General features: G+C 60.4%; 1 protein-coding gene across 1 annotated transcript in view; it reads right to left on the reverse strand.

Moving 5' to 3' along the window:
• Positions 1-479: 479 nt before the first annotated feature.
• The window catches only part of SDK1 (sidekick cell adhesion molecule 1), a 771944-nt gene continuing 754263 nt past the window's right edge, over positions 480-18160 (reverse strand). Inside the window, exons 42-45 of the mRNA XM_066273473.1 lie at positions 16736-16873; positions 13873-13993; positions 13330-13459; positions 480-1083 (exon numbers count right to left, since the gene is read on the reverse strand). Of these exons, the coding sequence (XP_066129570.1) occupies positions 832-1083; positions 13330-13459; positions 13873-13993; positions 16736-16873 (641 nt within the window). The 3' untranslated portion in view covers positions 480-831. The remainder of the gene's footprint in view (positions 1084-13329; positions 13460-13872; positions 13994-16735; positions 16874-18160) is intronic.

Below are 18160 nucleotides of genomic sequence, written 5' to 3' on the forward strand. Positions count from 1 at the left end.
CTCATTCATTTCATGTGACATATTTTAAAAAAAGATAAAAAGATTTAAAAAATACTCTGGTTAACAATGCACACCTCTCACACAACACGCACGTCTGGACGCTGTCTTCCCTCTGGGTTCTCGGGGGGGCCGCAGGGCCTCCAGCCGGGGGGCTCACTGTCTGGCACCGTCCAGTTAAAGAAAAAGCAGAAGGACAGGGCCCCGTGTTTCTCCACTGGGGTGGTGCGGACGCGACCTCCGCCGTCTCCGGGCCAGAGGACACCCCCTCAGGATCCCCTGCCTGGCAGTCAGGAGGGGCCACGCTGATTCTCAACCTGCTGATTCTCACGCTGCATAGCGAGAGCACTTCAGAGATGGATGGGACCCCAGGTCCAACATGCACTCTGCAAACCCCAGGAGGGAGCCGCCGGCCGGCGTGGTGGCGTTCCGTGAGCCGCTGGTTGTCAGGGTGGCCAGGGAAGTAGAGAAGCAGCGTCCCCCTTGACCCTCCAGCTCCTCCTCCCCTCCCACCTCCTGCCTGGGTGGCAAGATGGAGACACCCAGGCCGGGGGTGGGGGAGCCAGAAGTCTGCGAGGTCTGGTGCCGGGCGGTTATGCACCAGTGAAATACACCTTCTCGTAAAAAGAAAAGAAAAACAAAGAAACCCGCTTCCTGCAGCGATGTTACAAAAAGCCATTAAAAAAACCTTCCTAATGGAAACCTAGTGTTCACAAGTAGGTCAAACTGTCGCCTATTAAGAGTTCTTGTTCAACAAAAACTGGAGCTCAGGTACCGGAGTTGATTGTCTGAACAAAAACGGGCTCCGCAGGTTCTCGCCGGCGCGGGGGCTGCTCACACGAAGGAGGAGAAGCCCGTGAGCGGAGTCCGGACGCCGGGGCCCGCGGGCGCGAACACGGCGCTCTGCGTGGTGACCACCGTGTGCAGGGGCGGGCCCTCGCCCTCGGCCACCGCCTCGTACCTGTGGGGGGCCGCCCGCCCGCCGGGCGCCCGCCGCTTCCAGGAGTTGTAGTAGGTGGGGTCGCTCAGGTAGTGGTTGACGAAGGAATGCTGGGGGGGCGCGTCCTCGGACTCGGAGTCGGTGCCCTGAGGGGGGGGCGGAGAGCGAGGTGTGAGCGGGCAGCAGTCACCCGGGAGGGAGGGAGGGCAGGGGGGGCAGGGCTGAGCCGGAAGCCGGGCGTGGCCAGGACACAGCACCAGCACTGGTCACCTGACAGGGACAGTGCGGGTCAGCCAGCTGCTTCCTGCTGGCCGCCACTCCCCCCTCCTCCCCACGCCCCCCATACCTCACCCGGGCTGCACAGACCTCCGCGGGCCTCCCCCCACCTCCCCACGCCCCCCATACCTCACCCGGGCTGCACAGACCTCCGCGGGCCTCCCCCCACACCTCCTGCCGGACCCCTGGCTGAGTTCAGCATCACCTCCCGGCCACAGGGGACCTGGCAGAGGCCACCTCTGATGTGTTGAGAATGGGCCCGTGGTCAGGGTGGGTGACCACCCAGCCCGGAAGTTCAAGGCGGGAACAGGAAACTACGCCTTTTCCCGCCCCCGCGGTGTCAGCCGGCTGGGGTGGTGTAAAGGGTGAGCAGCCCCCAAATGCTGCCCCCCACCCCCAGCAGGGAGGTTTCCTGGAGCCCAGGCTCCCGGGCACGGCTCCTGTCCCGACTCAGCAGGCCTGGGGGACCTGGAGGCCTGTTTCTCAGAAGCTGGGGGAGGATTTGTATCAGTGGCCGTGCGGGGAGGAGGGGACAGTGGCTGCTCGTCCTCAGAGAGAGACTCATGGAAATGAGAGGGTCCCCTGGTGCCTGAGGCCACGCCCGCCGCTCGCACCCTCATTGGACGGCCATGAGCGGACGAGATGCACCCCCAGCCATGCAGGATGCCCTGTCCGTGGGTGGACACTGTCCTCCGGGGTGCCAGCACTTCGTCCTGTAAGCCTCTAGGCTGAGCAGAAGTCCCCCGTGTGCAGAGGGTGAGGGGTCTCCTGGGACCCCTCGGACACAGAGGGAGAGTCTGGCTCGAACTGGACTGTTGACTAGGACAGTAGCGTGAGGCAGAGGCTCGGGGCTCTCCAGGGTGTTCCACGTGAACTGTGTGTGTTCTGGCGCCGTAAGCCATCAACAGATGCACGTCTGTGGCCCCTCTGCTGTCCCTTAGAGCTCAGGAGAGTGCGGAGCTGAAGGAAGTCCCCCCACCCCCGGCACACCCCAACAGGCAGAGAACGTCGGCTCCTCCGTCACTAGAGGAGGACAATGTTGACACCTGAGGTGACCACGGCTTCGTCTCATGGACACACAGCGACCCCGCAAGGTGGGCAGGTGTTGTGTTCCTGCTCCATGGATGAAGACACCAGCCGGTCCCTGGGGTCTCCCGGGCTGGGTGGGTGGGTGGGAGCCCACGCCTGCACCCTGCCACCCAGAACGGCCCCTTCAGCAGAAGAGGGGCTGGTGGTCCTCAGCTGCTGGTGCCTCTTCCGTTAGTTCAGCAGGGCCACCCCCCACCCCTAATCCCACCCCCACCATGCTCTGAGAGCAAAAGCCCTTCTTCAGCTTGACGGACGGGGGAGGGGGAGGGGCTGGCAGCGCTGAGCTCGCCTGCAGCCGCCTGAGTGTGGGTGGCTTCGGTCTCGCTGCAGGAATGCCAACGCATTCCGCCGCAGACTGCTGGCCCCCCCCCCCCCCCCGCCAAGATGGCATGGAACACACAAGACGAGAAGTCGTAGCTGCACCTGGCCTCCAGGGTCCCGGGTGAGATCGGGCCCCTGTGTGTGTGGCTCTTCGTTAAGTTTACTTGGTATTTGCTTTCTGGGGGGGGGGTGTCAGCAGACAGACTCAGTGTGAGTGAGACTAGGGGGGGACAGGGAACCCAGGTCACCCTGGAATCTGTCACCAGTCCTGAGCTGTGCCTGTCACTTCTTCAGACACCGATTTTGGTTCTAAAGTTTCCTGAGGCGTAGGAGGACAGAGCAGGCGTTGAGGGATGCGGAAGGTGCCCTCTTCTCACGAGACATTCACAGAACACTCCGCGACAGTCATTCCGCCCCAGGCTGCACACACGGGGGTCAGGGGTCAGGGGTCAGGGGTCAGGATGACCTGGGGATTGAATGCACGTCAAGGCTTTCACTGTTTTCAGGCCACACCCTCCAATGTCCTGGGTCCTCCCCGGTCACCATTCCAGCCCAAAGGGTGCCCGTGAGCAACATGTGAGATGTGGCAGTTGGGACTCCGTCTTCCAATATTACGTCGAGAGAACCTTCTAAGACCCATCGAAGTGAGTGACCCGCTCAGGGCCACACTCTCCAGGGACAGAGCGGGGCCGGACCCAGCACTGGTTGTAGCCAAAGGTGGCAGGAACGAACCCTTCAGGCACCCTCTGGGGACACCGTTTTATAAAAGGTTACGAAGCGCCACGTGGGTGGGTCTGGCCCCGTCTCCCCGAGAGGCGGGCGAGTCATCACAGGGACGGTCAGGTGCGCCGGCAGTGCCGTCTGGTCAACCTGTCTGGCACCAGGCGGTGACCCTGTGGGCACTTGTCTCCCGCTCTCTGCCCTCCCCCCTCCCTGCGGCTGTCCAGGCTGCAGAGAAGCCGGGCTCCTGGTGGCCAGGTGGGACCGCGGGCGGTCAGGAGGGGCCTCTGCGTTCTCCCAGCCGGTGTTTCCGCTTGGAGAACGGGGGCATCCGAAGCCCCAGCCCCAAGCGTGCTGACGCGATCGATACAATTCATGTGAGGCTGCGTGGCAGCTACGCATCAGTATGCACTTTCTCACCCAAGTCCCGTAGCGTGGAGACGGGTCTGCGCCCGAGGTGGGTGCTGAGGAGAGGTCCTGGCAGGAGCCGCCCTCGGGGGCGGTGGTCTGGCTCACGGCCGACGGCCCAGTGTTCGAGTCTGGGCTCTGGCCTTCCTGCATGACCTTCAGGAAGTGACCTTTCTCCGCCCCTCCCATGGGCCTCAAGGCTTGTCCCTCAGAACACAGTGGCTGGTTACTGGGTGGGCATGTGACATCAGCTGAGCCAATGGGAACCCGCCCTGGGACTTTCCTCACTGGAAGAGCAGTTTCTCACCTGGGGACAAAGCTGGCAGCTGGGACCTGGAGTGGCCCACAGATCTAGCCACACCCTGGGGCTCCCATAAGCCGCTGAGGGAGATGAGAGCCGTTGTGCAGACGGGAGACAGGACACAGAGAGCGATGAGGAGGAGGAGGAGGAGGAGGAGGAGGAGGAGGAGAAAGAGGAGGGAGAACTACCAGGTCACATCGCACACAGCCAGCCTGTGGCACCTGTGAGGACCAGTTACGGCCTATTCAGGAAGGCGCTGACCCACAAGGTCACACTTCTCCTGCCCCTGCTCTTTGTAGTGCTTACACCACACGCTTGGGTTTTTTTTTTTTTTTTCCAAAGTGAGAAGTGGGTAGGCAGAGAGACACACTCCCAAATGCGCCTGACCGGGATCCACCCGGCATGCCCACCAGGGGGCGATGCTCTGCCCATCTGGGGCGTCGCTCTGTTGCAACCAGAGCCATTCTAGCGCCTGGGGCAGAGGCCACAGAGCCATCCTCAGTGCCCGGGCCATCTTTGCTCCAATGGAGCCTTGGCTGTGGGAGGGGAAGAGAGAGACAGAGAGGAAGGAGAGCGGGAGGGGTGGAGAAGCAGATGGGCGCTTCTTCTGTGTGTCCTGGCTAGGAATCAAACCCAGGACTTCCACATGCTGGGCCGACGCTCTACCACTGAGCCAACCGGCCAGGGCCTACACGATTGTTTTTTTTTTGTTTTGTATTTTTCTGAAGCTGGAAATGGGGAGAGACAGTCAGACAGACTCCCGCATGCGCCCGACCAGGGTCCACCCGGCACGCCCACCAGGGGCGAAGCTGTGCCCACCAGGGGGCGATGCTCTGCCCCTCCGGGGCGTCGCTCTGCCGCGACCAGAGCCACTCTAGCGCCTGGGGCAGAGGCCAAGAAGCCATCCCCAGAGCCCGGGCCATCTTAGCTCCAATGGAGCCTTGGCTACAGGAGAGGAAGAGAGAGACAGAGAGGAAGGAGAGGGGGAGGGGTGGAGAAGCAGATGGGCGCTTCTCCTATGTGCCCTGGCTGGGAATCGAACCCGGGTCCCCCGCACGCCAGGCCGACGCTCTACCGCTGAGCCAACCGGCCAGGGCCTACCCGATCGGTTTTTAACGGGATGCACTTTAGTGAGTTAGAATTACTGACAAAAAAGAGAAGCTGTGGGATCTTCCACCCCCAAGTGTCCTGTGTGACAGGAAGTCTGGCATGTGTTGACTTCCTAGGAACTGTGCAGGCCAGCGTGCGATTGGACACGGTGCCCGGCTGACCGTGGGAGCTTCTGACGATGCGCAGAGAGGCCTGGCATGTGGGCCCTGTTGGGGTGACGTCTGCGTGAGTAGGGGATTAATCAGGGGTCAGGGGTTGGTCAGAGTAGCTTGGGACGGGGGAGATTTTGCAATGGGTTTTCTTTGGGTTTCAAAAACAGGTTTTAAAATGGGACGTCAACAGCACCCCCGACATAGCTCGCGAGCAGCGGCGTCCTGAGACGGCGACAGCCCTGCTGTTTCTCACCAGGGAGACAGACAGAGCTGCGCCGGCCACGGGGACGTGGGGGCCTCCTGCAGAGCCCCTCCCAGCAGCAGCTCCTTGTGCACCTGGGAGCTGAGGCTTAGGGTTTTCACCTTTGCAGTAGTTGCAAAGATGGTTGTAAAAATGCCCCGGGGAGGACAGGGCAGCACCACTATCCTGTTAGTGGAGTGTCGGCTCCTCGGGAGAGCTCTGCCCGCCAAGGTCCCAGGATTTCTTTCTTTATTTTTGTGTGTGTGACAGAGACAGAGAGACAGAGAGAGAGGGACAGATAGGGACAGACAGACAGGAAGGGAGAGAGATGAGAAGCATCAACTCTTCGTTGCGGCACCTTAGTTGTTCAGTGATTGCTTTCTCATATGTGCCTTGACCAGGGGGCTACAGCAGACTGAGTGACCCCTTGCTCGAGCCAGCGACCTTGGGCTCAAGCTGGTGAGCTTTGTTCAAATCAAATGAGCCCGTACTCAAGCTAGCGACCTCGGGGTCTCAAACCTGGGTCCTCCGCGTCCTAGTCCGACGCTCTATCCACTGCGCCACCGCCTGGTCAGGTGGCCCCAGGGTTTCTGACCCCCTACCCCCCCCCCCCACCGGGAGACCCTGCCCTTGCTGACGGCATCACCGCCTGTCCTCGTCCTGTGTCCTTACCCCTGTGCCCACCCTGGGTCAAACCGCCGATGGAACCCAGGCCTGGGCGTAGGTAACTCGTCACCCCGACCTCTCGGTGTGGGGTGCACTTAGACCTGGCCGGGGGCTGCTCTCCGTCGGCAGGATGAACATCCTCACCTAACTCCAGCCCTGAGTCACGGGGCAGCGCCCTGCTTGGCATGAACGCTTGCAGCTGACGCCCTCGGTCGGCTCCCTCCCGCCAAGGGCCTTCCCGCCGGCTCGGGGACCTGTTTCCGACCTGTTTCCGTGCGCTGGGCGTGAGGGGACTGGGCCGGAAGCAACGCCACATCCGGAAAGCAAGTGTCAGAACTCTGCCCGCGCTTCTCTGGTCTCCTCTGCCTATCAGAACCCCCAGTGCCACGGACACCAGAACGTGTGCGCGGGCTCAGCACAGCCTCTCTCCGGTGGGACAGGATTGACCATATTTTTCGCTCCATAAGACACACTTTTTTCCCCTCAAAAGTGGAGGAGAAATGCCTGTGCATCTTATGAAATGAATGGGCCTTTTTTTTAGCTGCTGCGGGTTGCAGACAACTAGAAGAGCATCTGAACATTAAAGTCTCTTCTCGTTTGTGAATAACAGCGCTCATGGTTGCGAATACTGCTGTTGAGTTTACATGGTTGAAATATTATGGTGATATATTTTATTAAATACGTTAACACAGCACTTGGTTCAGAGTATTTCTTTTTTTTCCCCCTGTTTTCCTCCTTAAAACCCCAGGTGCGTCTTATGGTCAGGTGCATCTTACGGAGTGGAAAAACACGGTAAGTGGGGAAAACCTATTTTACAAACAACCAATCAACGTGTCTGGAAATAGCAAATGGAAAAAGATCTGTTCCAGAAAATCTACATTTCGCGCAGGACGGTGGGGGCCTGTGGCACGTGCCCCCAGTGCTCGGTGTGACTAAGGCAATGCTCCGGGCCGATGTGGCCAAGGGGGCAGGGCCCTTCTCCTCTCAGCTCCTCGTCTAGGGGGCCCTCCCCTCCCCGGTGTACACTCACAGGCTGTGTGGGCGACACCAGGTGAGGCAGGCAGGGAACACTGAGCCTCCAAAGCCCCACCCCTGCTCCCTTGAAGGGAAGAAGGCCGCCCATGGGGGAGGGGCAGGCCCCGTAGACCAGGGGCTCCTGTCTCTCCCATCACCCCACCTGTACAGCAGGGGTGTCACATGAGAGAAGAGGGCTGCTGTCCCTCCCCGGCTTTGCTGCTGTGACTGAGAGGTCCCTCAGGGGGAGGGGGGCCCCGCGGCACTGCGGCCCCAGCTCTGCAGACCCGGTGGAGGGGGGGGGGGAAGCTTAGGAGGAAGTTGGTGGTTCTATGAAAGCAACACACGGAGGAACAAACCAGCCGGACGTTTAGCAGAGAGAACCGGGGAGGGGGGAGCGGCGGGGGGAGCTAACGAAGGAGAACCCTCTGGGGTTGGAGCAGAAGCCAGAGGTGGACAACACCCTGGACCGGCTAGGGAGTCAGTTATACCCTGGAGTGTGGTCAGATATAAGAGCGCAGGCAAGCAGCGGAGGGTAACAGCCAGGCACGGTGCCCGCAGGGGCAGGGCACCCAGGACCCTAACGGGGGAGCGAGGAGAAGAGATGGGGAGTCTGGCTGAGCCCGCAGGCGACGCGCGGGCCTCGGTCTGCACGGCTGGACCGGGCGTCAGAGCCTGTGGGGGGAATGAGCTTCGCTCAACCGGTCCGGCTGAGTCACGAAAAAACAAACAAGCGAAGAACAGCCCTCAGAGGAAGGTGACAGCAGTCTTCAGAGTTGTTACATTATCGAAAGGGACCTATTTAAAAAAAAAAAAGAAAACAAACCCCTGGAGCGTGACTCAGACACCCCGAAAGGAGGCAGCTTCCGAGGAGGCCCGAGGGCTGGCGAAGACTTGAGAACAGCAGCTGTTAGAATCCGTTCAAGGAGCCAAGGCGAACCACGGCGAGGGGAAGGATGACGACAGTGTCCCACCTGGTGGAGGGTGTCACCGAAGAGGAATGATCGGAACACCCAGCGAGAAGCCCCGGAGTCCCAAAGCACCACGAACTGAAGAGAAAAATTCACGAGGGATGCAACAGCAGATGTGAGCTGGCTGGAGAGAGGACCCGTGTGCTTGAGGGCAGACCGGCAGAGACCCTGCCACCCACACAGCCGCGGGGGAGAGGGCAGAACAGGGGCAAAGTGCCTGGGAGTGCCCGCAAACACCGAGAGCGCCAGCCGCTGCAGCCTCCGTGCAGGGAGCGTCCCGGAGGAGAGAGGGAGAGAGCGGCAGGAAAACACCAGAAGTCGCAACGACTTCAAAGCTCCCCAAGTTGGCTACAATCGTCTACACACCCGACAAGATACTGAACTGTATACAGGCTAGAGACATGAAACAGGATCCACATCCAGATAGGTCACAGTCAAAATTTGGAAAGAACAAAGGAAAAACAAAACAAAACAGAACAAAAAACAAACCCAGAACGCGAATTATCAGGCCACGAGGGAACTTAAATAATATTAACACTTGACGTCTAAGTCAGAAAAAATGGAGGACAGAAGGCCGTTCAAAGTGCTGGAGGAACACTGTCAATCAAGAATCTTTTTTTTTTTTTTTTAATTCCAAAAAATAAAGTAAGGAAAACTTTGAAAAATAAAGTAAATAAAACGTATCCTGAGATACGGAAAACCAGAAAGATCGTGCCCAGCAGACACGCCTTACGAGAAGCGCTAAAGGGAGTAGAGACTCAGGTTGAAAGCAAGTAACTCCAGACAGTAATTTGAGTCCACGTGAAAAGACAAATGTAGCCACAAAGCTAACTACATCGGGGATTATAAAAAGAGAGTATAATTGCATATTTCTCCTCCTCCTTCCTTCTCTCTCTCTCTTTTTTTTTGTATTTTTCTGAAGTTGGAAACAGGGAGGCAGTCAGACAGACTCCCGCATGCGCCCGGCCGCGATCCACCCAGCATGCCCACCAGGGGGCGATGCTCTGCCCATCTGGGGCGTTGCTCTGCTGCAACCAGAGCCATTCTAGCACCTGAGGCAGAGGCCACAGAGCCATCCCCAGCACCCGGGCCATCTTTTGCTCCAATGGAGCCTTGGCTGTGGGAGGGGAAGAGAGAGACAGAGAGGAAGGAGAGGGGGAGGGGTGGAGAAGCAGATGGGCACTTCTCCTGTGTGCCCTGGCCGGGAATTGAACCTGGGACTCCTGCACGCCAGGCCGACACTCCACCACTGAGCCAATCGGCCAGGGCCTCCTTCCTTCTCTTCTCTGGCTTAAAGCACCTGCACAGAACAACAGGTCTGTGCTACACGGACGTGTGACGTATTTAACGACGACAGCATGGGGAGGCAGTTGGAGGGAGAGGTAACGGGGACCCACAGGATGAGGTGAAAAGGGCCAAAGACAGTAAAAAACGATGGGAAAACAATGAACTCTTAATTGTTTACTTGTCCTCCTTCCCCCAACGTCTTTAAAAGGCATTCAGCTCTGAGAAGGGACACGTACGAAAACGCATCCTTGAGTCTGTGATGTGTGCAGACACGCTGTGTTTAAATGACACCCCGGAGGGGGAGGAGGAGATGGAACTACATCGATCGGAATGAACTTTCTTCGTGTCACGGAAATCCAGTATCACTCTGAGGTAGATACTGAGACCGGAGCCATCACCACCGACAGTCACTGAAAGACGTCTAGTGAATGCATAAACAAGAGGATCGAATGGGGTGCTAGAAAATGCCCACAAAGAAAAGACAGTGACGGGAGAAAAGGAGGAAGATGAAGTGTGGAGAAGGCCAACACCCAGCGGCAGACGTGAACGCTACCCTTGCCGTGACTACATTAAGTATGAATGAATCAAACCATCCAGTCAAAAGACAGAGACCCGCAGAAGGAACAAAACAGACGTGACCCAACTATGCGCTGTCTACAAGAGACACATTGTAGATTCACGGACTCACAGGGGTTGGAAGTAAAAGGAAGGAAATTATGCGACAAACAGTAACCAAAAAAGAACTGGTGCCTGCCCACTCTAACATCAGAGGCTTCAGTATAAAAATTGCTACTAGAGACAAAGAGGGACACGCTACACTGTATAAATAAACTCACTCCATCAAGGAGATGTAACAATTATGAATGCACCTAAAAGCAGAGCCCCCAAAATATACAAAATCACAACTGATAAAAAGAACTGAAGAAACAATGATTCAAAGTCTTCCTAGTTGGAGATTTTGATACATTAACAGATGGTGGAGATCACAGACACAAGAAGTCAGCGCTGTGACGCCGGAGTACACCACACAACAGCAGAATGACATGCTCCTCTCCACGGCTGTGGAGCATTTTTTCTGTGTAGACCATGTGCCAGGCCACGGAACAAGACTCGGTAAATTGAGAAAGGGTTTATAATATACAGAGTATGTTCTCTGACCACGATGGAATAACATTAAAAATCAGCAACAAAAGAAAATATGAGGAATTCACAAGCAGGAAGGGAATCAGTAACACACTCCTAAATAACCACTATGCCAAATGGGTGAATTGTGTGGTATGTGGATTTTATCTCAACCCAGCTCCTTGAAAATTGTGGATCAAAGTCAACGCTCCCATCTGAGCTGGGGCTTCCAAGAGGAGGAACGTCTTGGGTGGTGTGTGTGGGGGGGTGCATCTCACGCATATTTAGTGCCCTCAATGCCCCAAATTCGTAAGGCTCAAAGTCGGGACCTACCAGGATGACAGAGCAAAGATGAGTCTCACGTTCTCTACCTGAGAACCCAGGAGACAGAACCCAGCCCAGGGATTCTTCCCCTGACCTCACGGGGTCTTAGCTGGGGGAGGCTAACAGACCACCTGGCATTCCCATCTATTATATGAGGACCCTAAGAACCTCCTTGCAGCATTTAGTGTGGATTCTACGTTCCTCCTCCCCCCCTGCCCCCCCCCACGCTCCGTCACGTGTGTGCGTCCATGTCTGTATTCAGGCCGGCACGCATGTGTGCATGCATGCATGGATGTATAGGCCTCGCTCTCTGCTGGAACGCACTTTAACCCTCCATAAAAACCAGCTGAATTGGAACCTCTGACACTCGCATGTGAGAAACGAAGTGAAGGCTTCCCATTACACCACTTGGGGACTGCTTTTTGTAAACAAAGAGTTCAGAATTCATGAATCCCATCCCGGCGGCTCCAGGAACGGCCACGGACCCCCTGGCGCCGGGCTGGGGGAGATGGTGGCGGAGTTCAGCTCAGCTCTGGAGACAGCAGGCTGGATGACCTTGGCCTCTGTCCCCTCGTCCACCGGACCGTGTGGAGACGCGCCCTACCTGGCGGCTGCACTCGAGTATCCCTGGCCATGGGCTCTGTTCGCGTTTAACACCCCGGATTGCTAACAGCCCGGGCTGCTGAGCTGCTGCACAGTCACTGGGACTGTCACCCACGAACCTGCGCTTCGCAAGGGCGGCAGTCCCGGCACAAAGGCCAGAGACCAGGCCACGCATGAGGCTGGGTCTTGAGCAGCCGACAGAGCGTCTGCCCGAAGGCAGGCCTGCACCTCCCGCATGCAGCTTTTGGTGCGAGCAGCTAGAACAGGCTGCCGCTGCTCTGTCACCAAACGGCAGGCGAGTCTGTGCCAGGTTTCAGCCACAGCCCGGGTTTCGGACAGAAGTGCCTTTCGGAACAGGGGCAGTGCTGGGGCCGCCTCCCCGTGGCCTGGGCCGAGTTCAGACGGGGACCCAGTGGCCTCTGTGAACAGAAGCTGGGAGCAGAGCAGGTGGGACACGGGACCTCTGTGCCGTCCCCTTTCCCGGGGAGTTCATATACAAACCCCAAAGGAAAGGAAGCCGTTTTATTGAGCCCTGGAGCTGAATCAGGCCTGAGTTCAGGTCACCATGAAGGTGAGACTTATTTCAGATTAAATATTGATTTGGAGTAGAAACGCCGAGAGGTGGGCAGGCCTACATGTCCCGCCAGTGGCCTCCTGATTTCCTCCTGTGGGGGCCGTGGACCAGAGGCCGGAGAGCTGAAGACTGACAGGGAACCGTGTGGGATCCGGAGACAGCGTGTGTGGGGGCGGGCGGGGGCTGAGACCATGGCGGAGCCTCCGCCGTTTCCCTGGAGAGGGTCCTCCTTGCCGGCCCCCACTGAGCCTCGCACACAGAGAGGGCCCTCCGGCCCGGCGGGGGTCACAGTGGAGCTGGACACTCCCTCCAGGGCAAGATCTCCCCGGTCCAACCGCTCAGTGAGGACAGGCCGTGGCTCCAGTGGGAGCTCTGCTGACTGACCCAGCGCTGCTGTGAGGGAGTCCCTGCTTCCGCACGAGGAGGCCAGGGCTGTGCTGGTGGGAGGGGGTCCCCGCTTCCGCACACGGGGGCCAGGGCGGTGCTGGTGTGAGGGGAGGCCGTGGGGGGTGCAGGCGGAGGGGTGTCCTGGCATCTACCAGTCTGTGGGCTCAGCCCTCTGCCTCTCCAGCCAGGGTCTAGAGGCCACCAAGTTGTGGACATTGCCATAGCACGTTAGGTCTGTTTCTTTAGATCAGAGGTCCACTTGGGGTATGTTACCGATCTGAGTGTGGCCGGACCAGGGACCGCCAGGACCCCGGGGTCCAGTGGGCACATGGCCATGCCCTGGAGTGGACATGGGACCCACAGGCATGCAGTCAGCATCTACGCGAGCTTGTCCTGCGTTGGCGGTCTGCCGAGAAGTGGGCCCCACGCCGCCCGGGAGCCACTGGAGCACGTGTCCTGCTCAAGGCCCTGCGACGGGCTGACTGGCACCGAGGCCCCGTGAGGGGCTGACCGGCACCGAGGCCGTGCGAGGGGCTGACCGGCACCAAGGCTGTGCGAGGGGCTGACCAGCACCAAGGCCCCAGGAGGGGCTGACCGGCACCGAGGCCCCGGGAGGGGCTGACCGGCACCGAGGCCCCGGGAGGGGCTGACCGGCACCGAGGCCCCGCGAGGGGCTGACCGGCACCAAGGCCATGTGTGGCCTGGGTTGGCCCCTCCTCTGTCCCCGTGCAGACGGGCCACTTGTTCTCGTGAGCCCCGAGACCCGAGACGCAGGGCGCCCCGAGAAAGCAGAGGGCTCGGGCCAGACGCAGGATGGGGCACTGACCTCGGATTCCGACGCGTCCACCGACTTCTCCTTGAGGCTTATGCTCTCGGTGAGCGCGGCGCCGTTGTACTTGCTGCACAGGTCCTCGTCCGAGTAGTGCAGCCCGCCGGGGCTGGGCCGGGGCGGGGACCTGGGGCAGGACCACGCCCCGTGAGGGCACTGTGGGCAGCTGGCTGCCCCGGGGGCCTCCCGACCACCCTCTGGCCTCTGCCAGGGCCGAACGCGAGGAAATCCACGCCTCTGACAGCGCTGTGGCAACCAGTGCCTGAAACTACCCACAGCTGTGGGGGATGCCACACGGGGCGGGTGCCCAGCCTGCCACAGAGGGCCAGCCCCCCGCTGGGGGGGTCTCCCAGGTCACCTCCCTGCACACCTGAGACCTGCCCCCTTCCTACAGCTCCAGGACTCCCAACCGCCTGCCCTGACAGCCCCCCTGGACTCTGCGTGGCCCCTGCTGGGATTCGGTGGGGACCAGTGGGCACGGGGTCCTGTCTCTGGCCAGCACCCAGGTCCTCGGGGTGGCCGCCACCGCCATGTCCCTACCTGGTCCCGTTCTTCTTCGAGAAGGTGTTCTTGACGTTGAGGTGGCGGCTGCTGAGCTCCAAGGCCGCGAAGCCTCCGTTGTCCAGGGTCACGGACTCCTCCATGGTGGAGATGCCTTTACCTAAGAGCCGGACCAGGGCGGTGAGCAGGCATCTCAGGGACATGCTCTGCCATTTCCCCGGGCCAGCGCCGGTCCGCTCGGGCTCACTGAGTCCCGCTAGATGAAACCCAGGCAGCCAGCCCGGCCCAGCCCCCAGGGCCTCGTGTCGAGCTGGGTAGAGAAGCTGTCTAGTAGCTATGACACTGCAACAAAGTGACACTGTGAGCACGTACGTCCGTGTTGACCTGCCCGCCACCTGGATAAGGGTGTTCTCACCAGTCTGTGATGAAGAAATACCCAGGGCCCTGGCCAGCGGCTGGCTCAGTGGTAGAGCATCGGCCCGGTGTGTGGATGTCCCAGGTTTGAGTCTCGGCCAGGACACACAGGAGAAACACCCACCTGCTTCTCCACCCCTCCACCCTCTCTTTTCTCTCTCTCTCTTCTCCCACAGCCAAGGCTCCACTGGAGCAAAATTGTCCCGGCCACTGAGGATGGCTCTGTGGCCTCTGCCTCAGGCACTAGAATGGCTCTGGTTGCAACAGAGCGACGCCCCAGTTGGGCAGAGCATCGCCCCCCGGTGGGCATGCCGGGTGGATCCTTCCCGCTTCTCATTTTGGAAAAAAAAAAAGCAATACTCAGAACTGCACACTTTTTTCAAAGTCAGGGAAATTAAAAACTGAGATTAAAAACAACTCTTCATGATTATTTGACAAAACAGTAACTAGAAAGCCAGTTTTAAGGGGGGGACAGGTATAGGGCACAGGGTCCCCTTTTGGGGTGACAACCATATTCTGAGACTGGCTGAGGGCACAGTGGACACATCTGCCAACACATGGAAGCCAGTTTGAAAAGTGAAAGTATAAATGCGGCCACAGCGTGCTTTAAAGACACCAGCGGGAGAAATGGGAAACAGCGAAGTTACGAGAAACTGGAGGACACAGTGTTCCCGCTGGCTCCCCGCACCCCCATGTGGAAGTCGGCCCCCTCACGCCGCCCTTATGGGGCTGGTCCACTTGCCTCCTGATCTCCGGGCTGACTCGCCCCCTTCCTTCAGAGCGTAGCTCACAGGTCAGGAGGCCAGGAGGCCTGGGAGAACTTGGAAGGGCACCCCGCCTCCTGCCTCCTGAGCTCCCCAAGCCGGTTTCCCTGGCGCCCCCGTCCCCACCTGCGGGGCTTCCCACCAGTGCTCGCAGGTTCCTCGTCCACCTCTTCCCCCCTGACCGGACTATCAGGCCCGGATCGGACGTCAAAATGGCTCTGACTCCTGTTAGGCTCCTGCGGGCGGCCTCCAGGGTGGAGCTGAGCGTGCACCAGGGGAGTGCTGCACGGGCCTGCTCAGTCCATCCCCACTTCTGAGCCCCTGGGGTCCCATCTCTGGGGGGCCTCGTGGCCCTGGTGCTGGCAAAATGCCAGCAGCCCCCCTACCCTACCCCGAGCACCCGTGAGAGATGAGGCTGCTGGCGGGTGGGACCAGGGCTGGCGGGCAGTGAGCGGAGACACTGGGGTCAGAAAGGCCAGGCGATGGGGACACTGCGTGAGGGGCGCCAGGAGGGCGGGGCTCTGTCTCCTGCGGGTGGGGCCTGGGGGCAGGGCGTGTCCCGGTAGACAGGTATTTTTTTCCAGGCTCCTGCTAAGATGGCCATGGGGCAGGGCGACGCGGAGCATCAGAAGCCTTGGCTGTGCTGTCTCTCTGGCTCTGGCTCTGAATGGGGAGGGGCGTGGGGCACGGAAGCCTCTCTACGCCCGGGCGCAGGATGCTGCGGCGGCCCCAGCCCGGTGAGACGCCATGCCTGTCACCACGGTGACTCCCACGGGAGTAACCGCTGACTTAGGGACACTTGTTAGAAGTGAATTTGTGCAGGAAAAAATCAGCCTTTCCTCGGAGGGACGAACGGCTTCACGCCACACAAGCCAACGGGGAGGTGTGCTCAGGGCCGGTCTGTGAACCCGACGGGGGTGCCGGTGGCTGACGGGGGGCTCTGCCCAGTCCCCTTCTCAGCACAGAGGGCCGACGGCGGCCCCTCCGTGGGGCAGCCTCACCAGACATGCTCTCTGCTAAGGAGGAGGGAGGAGCTGGTGGGAAGAGCTGGGCGACGGGCAGGGTGGGCTCAGACAGGTCGTGTCCATGTCCGGGGCCTGGTGATCCCAGAGCTCTGGCCCGGCCGGGGGGACACTGCAGGGTGAGCGCAGCCCCTGCTCTGGAGCTCAGAGACATGGGGCTGGGCGGAGCAGTGGTCTGCTGGCACTCATGAGAACTTACAAGTTGAGGACAGTAAAACGCACGGCTGGTCCCAGCCTTGTGTGTGGGAACGCGGCCACCGTGGGTGCGGGGGGGGGGGCGGGGGGATGCGTCCAGCACCTCCCTTCTCTGTTCGGACATCCCTGCCAGGAGCAGCACTGCCTTACACCCCCCACCCCGTGTAACACACTCCACCGTCTAGTCCTGTTCTGACCTACTGCTGCCTCTGAGCAACGGTGCCCGTGGGGGAACCGAGACCCAGAGGCCACAGGGCCTGAGGGACGGGCCCAAGACAGACACAGGGCTGCCCCGGGGAACTGAGACCCAGAGGCCCCAGGGCCCGAGGGACGCGCCCGAGATACAGGGCTGCCCCGGGGAACTGAGATTCAGAGGCCCAAGGGCCCGAGGGACACGCCTGGTTAGGGCTGGGCAGCGCAATGCAGCCCTGGGGGAAGGGGAGACCGGAGCTGGTCGGAGTGCCCCGGGTGCCCTGTGGGGGGGGGGAGGCGCCTGTGTCTGCCCACCTGTGCTGCAGCTCTTGTACTTCCTGCTCTGCCCGTGCAGGACCAGGGCGAAGACCACCAGCAGCACAATGAGCAGGCTGGACAGCGCCATCACCAGGAGGAACCACCACTCCTCGTAGAACGGGGTGTCCACTTGAGCTGGGGGCGGACACAAGCACAGGGCGGCGTGTGAGAGACCCCCCCGCCCCAGGGCTGGCCGCTGCCCGCGAACCGGGTGGGGTTAGGAGGCGACGCACCCCCCCCCCCTCGAGCTGCAGGGAAGACGAAACCCCGTCTGGCGTGGGTGACAGTGCCCCGGGCAGGGACTCGGCAGCAACCCCGTCCTGCCTTCCCGGTGGGAGCGGCTCAGGCTGCCCCGTCCCCACGCTGTCCCCGAGCCCTGGACGTCTCCATCCTCGGCCCGGAGCTCGCTCTGACCTGGTCGTCCTAAGGTCCCCTGTGCGGCCCATTCCTCCTGGTTTCATCTGCTCACAACGTTGTCTGGGCCAGAGTGGCCGGGTGTCCCCTTTCTCCAAGAGACGGTCCCTCCCGATTCCCCGCCCTCCCCACCGCACGGCCACCGCCTGGGGCCTTCGGCAGGTCCTGCCTGGCCAGCGGCCACTGCAGCCGCTTCCCAACCTGAATCCCGTCTTCACCCCCCCCCAGAGAGCTCCTTCTCAGGCGGAACCAGGCAGCCCCCCTAAAAGTGTAGGGGCTTTAGTCTAAGCTCAGAGGCCCCCTGATCTGGCCGCGCTCACGCCCGGGCTGCACGGTGTCCACACCTCCCTGGACAGGGCTGGGTGCAGGCGCGCACTGGGGGCCGTCTGGCTACCCGCTGGCCTGCTCCGTCCACGGGGCCCCTCCAGGCTGGGCTGTGGGCTATTTCACGCCTCTAGCAACGCCGAGGGCAACAACTGGCCCCGGGCTCCGGTGTTTTTCAAGAAGCACAGACAAGGTTTGGTTTACAAGCTGCTTTGAAGGAAGACAGTCATCTCAGGTTTATTCTGTTCACTAAAAACTGGAAAATGGGAACTGTTGCTTGGAAGCTGCCAGATGGCCTTGGGGGGGGCAGTCAGTGTCTCCCCCTGTACTCCCTGTGGGGAGCTGGTCCTGGGGTCTCACACAGGAAGCCTGTTATGAGCTGAGGCCCAAGGCCGCCCGCCCACAGCAAGCACATCTGCCCCACTGGACTGACGCCCAGTGTGGGCCCGCCAGGAACTGGAGGGAGCAGGGGTTGTTCCGGACAGCGTGACCCACAGGCTGCACAGGACACAGCCGTGTGCGTCCACGAGTGGTGGGCACTTTTCAGGATGTCATCTCCGAAGGGGCCCTGTGGTCCGATGCCACCCCGAGCGAACCCCTCTGTTCCCAGCGGGCACTCGGGCCTCACTGGTACGTGGGGGATGCCAGGGCCACACTGAGCGAACCCCTCTGTTCCCAGCGGGC

Source organism: Saccopteryx bilineata, chromosome 4, assembly GCF_036850765.1.
Source record: "Saccopteryx bilineata isolate mSacBil1 chromosome 4, mSacBil1_pri_phased_curated, whole genome shotgun sequence".
NCBI lineage: Eukaryota > Metazoa > Chordata > Mammalia > Chiroptera > Emballonuridae > Saccopteryx > Saccopteryx bilineata.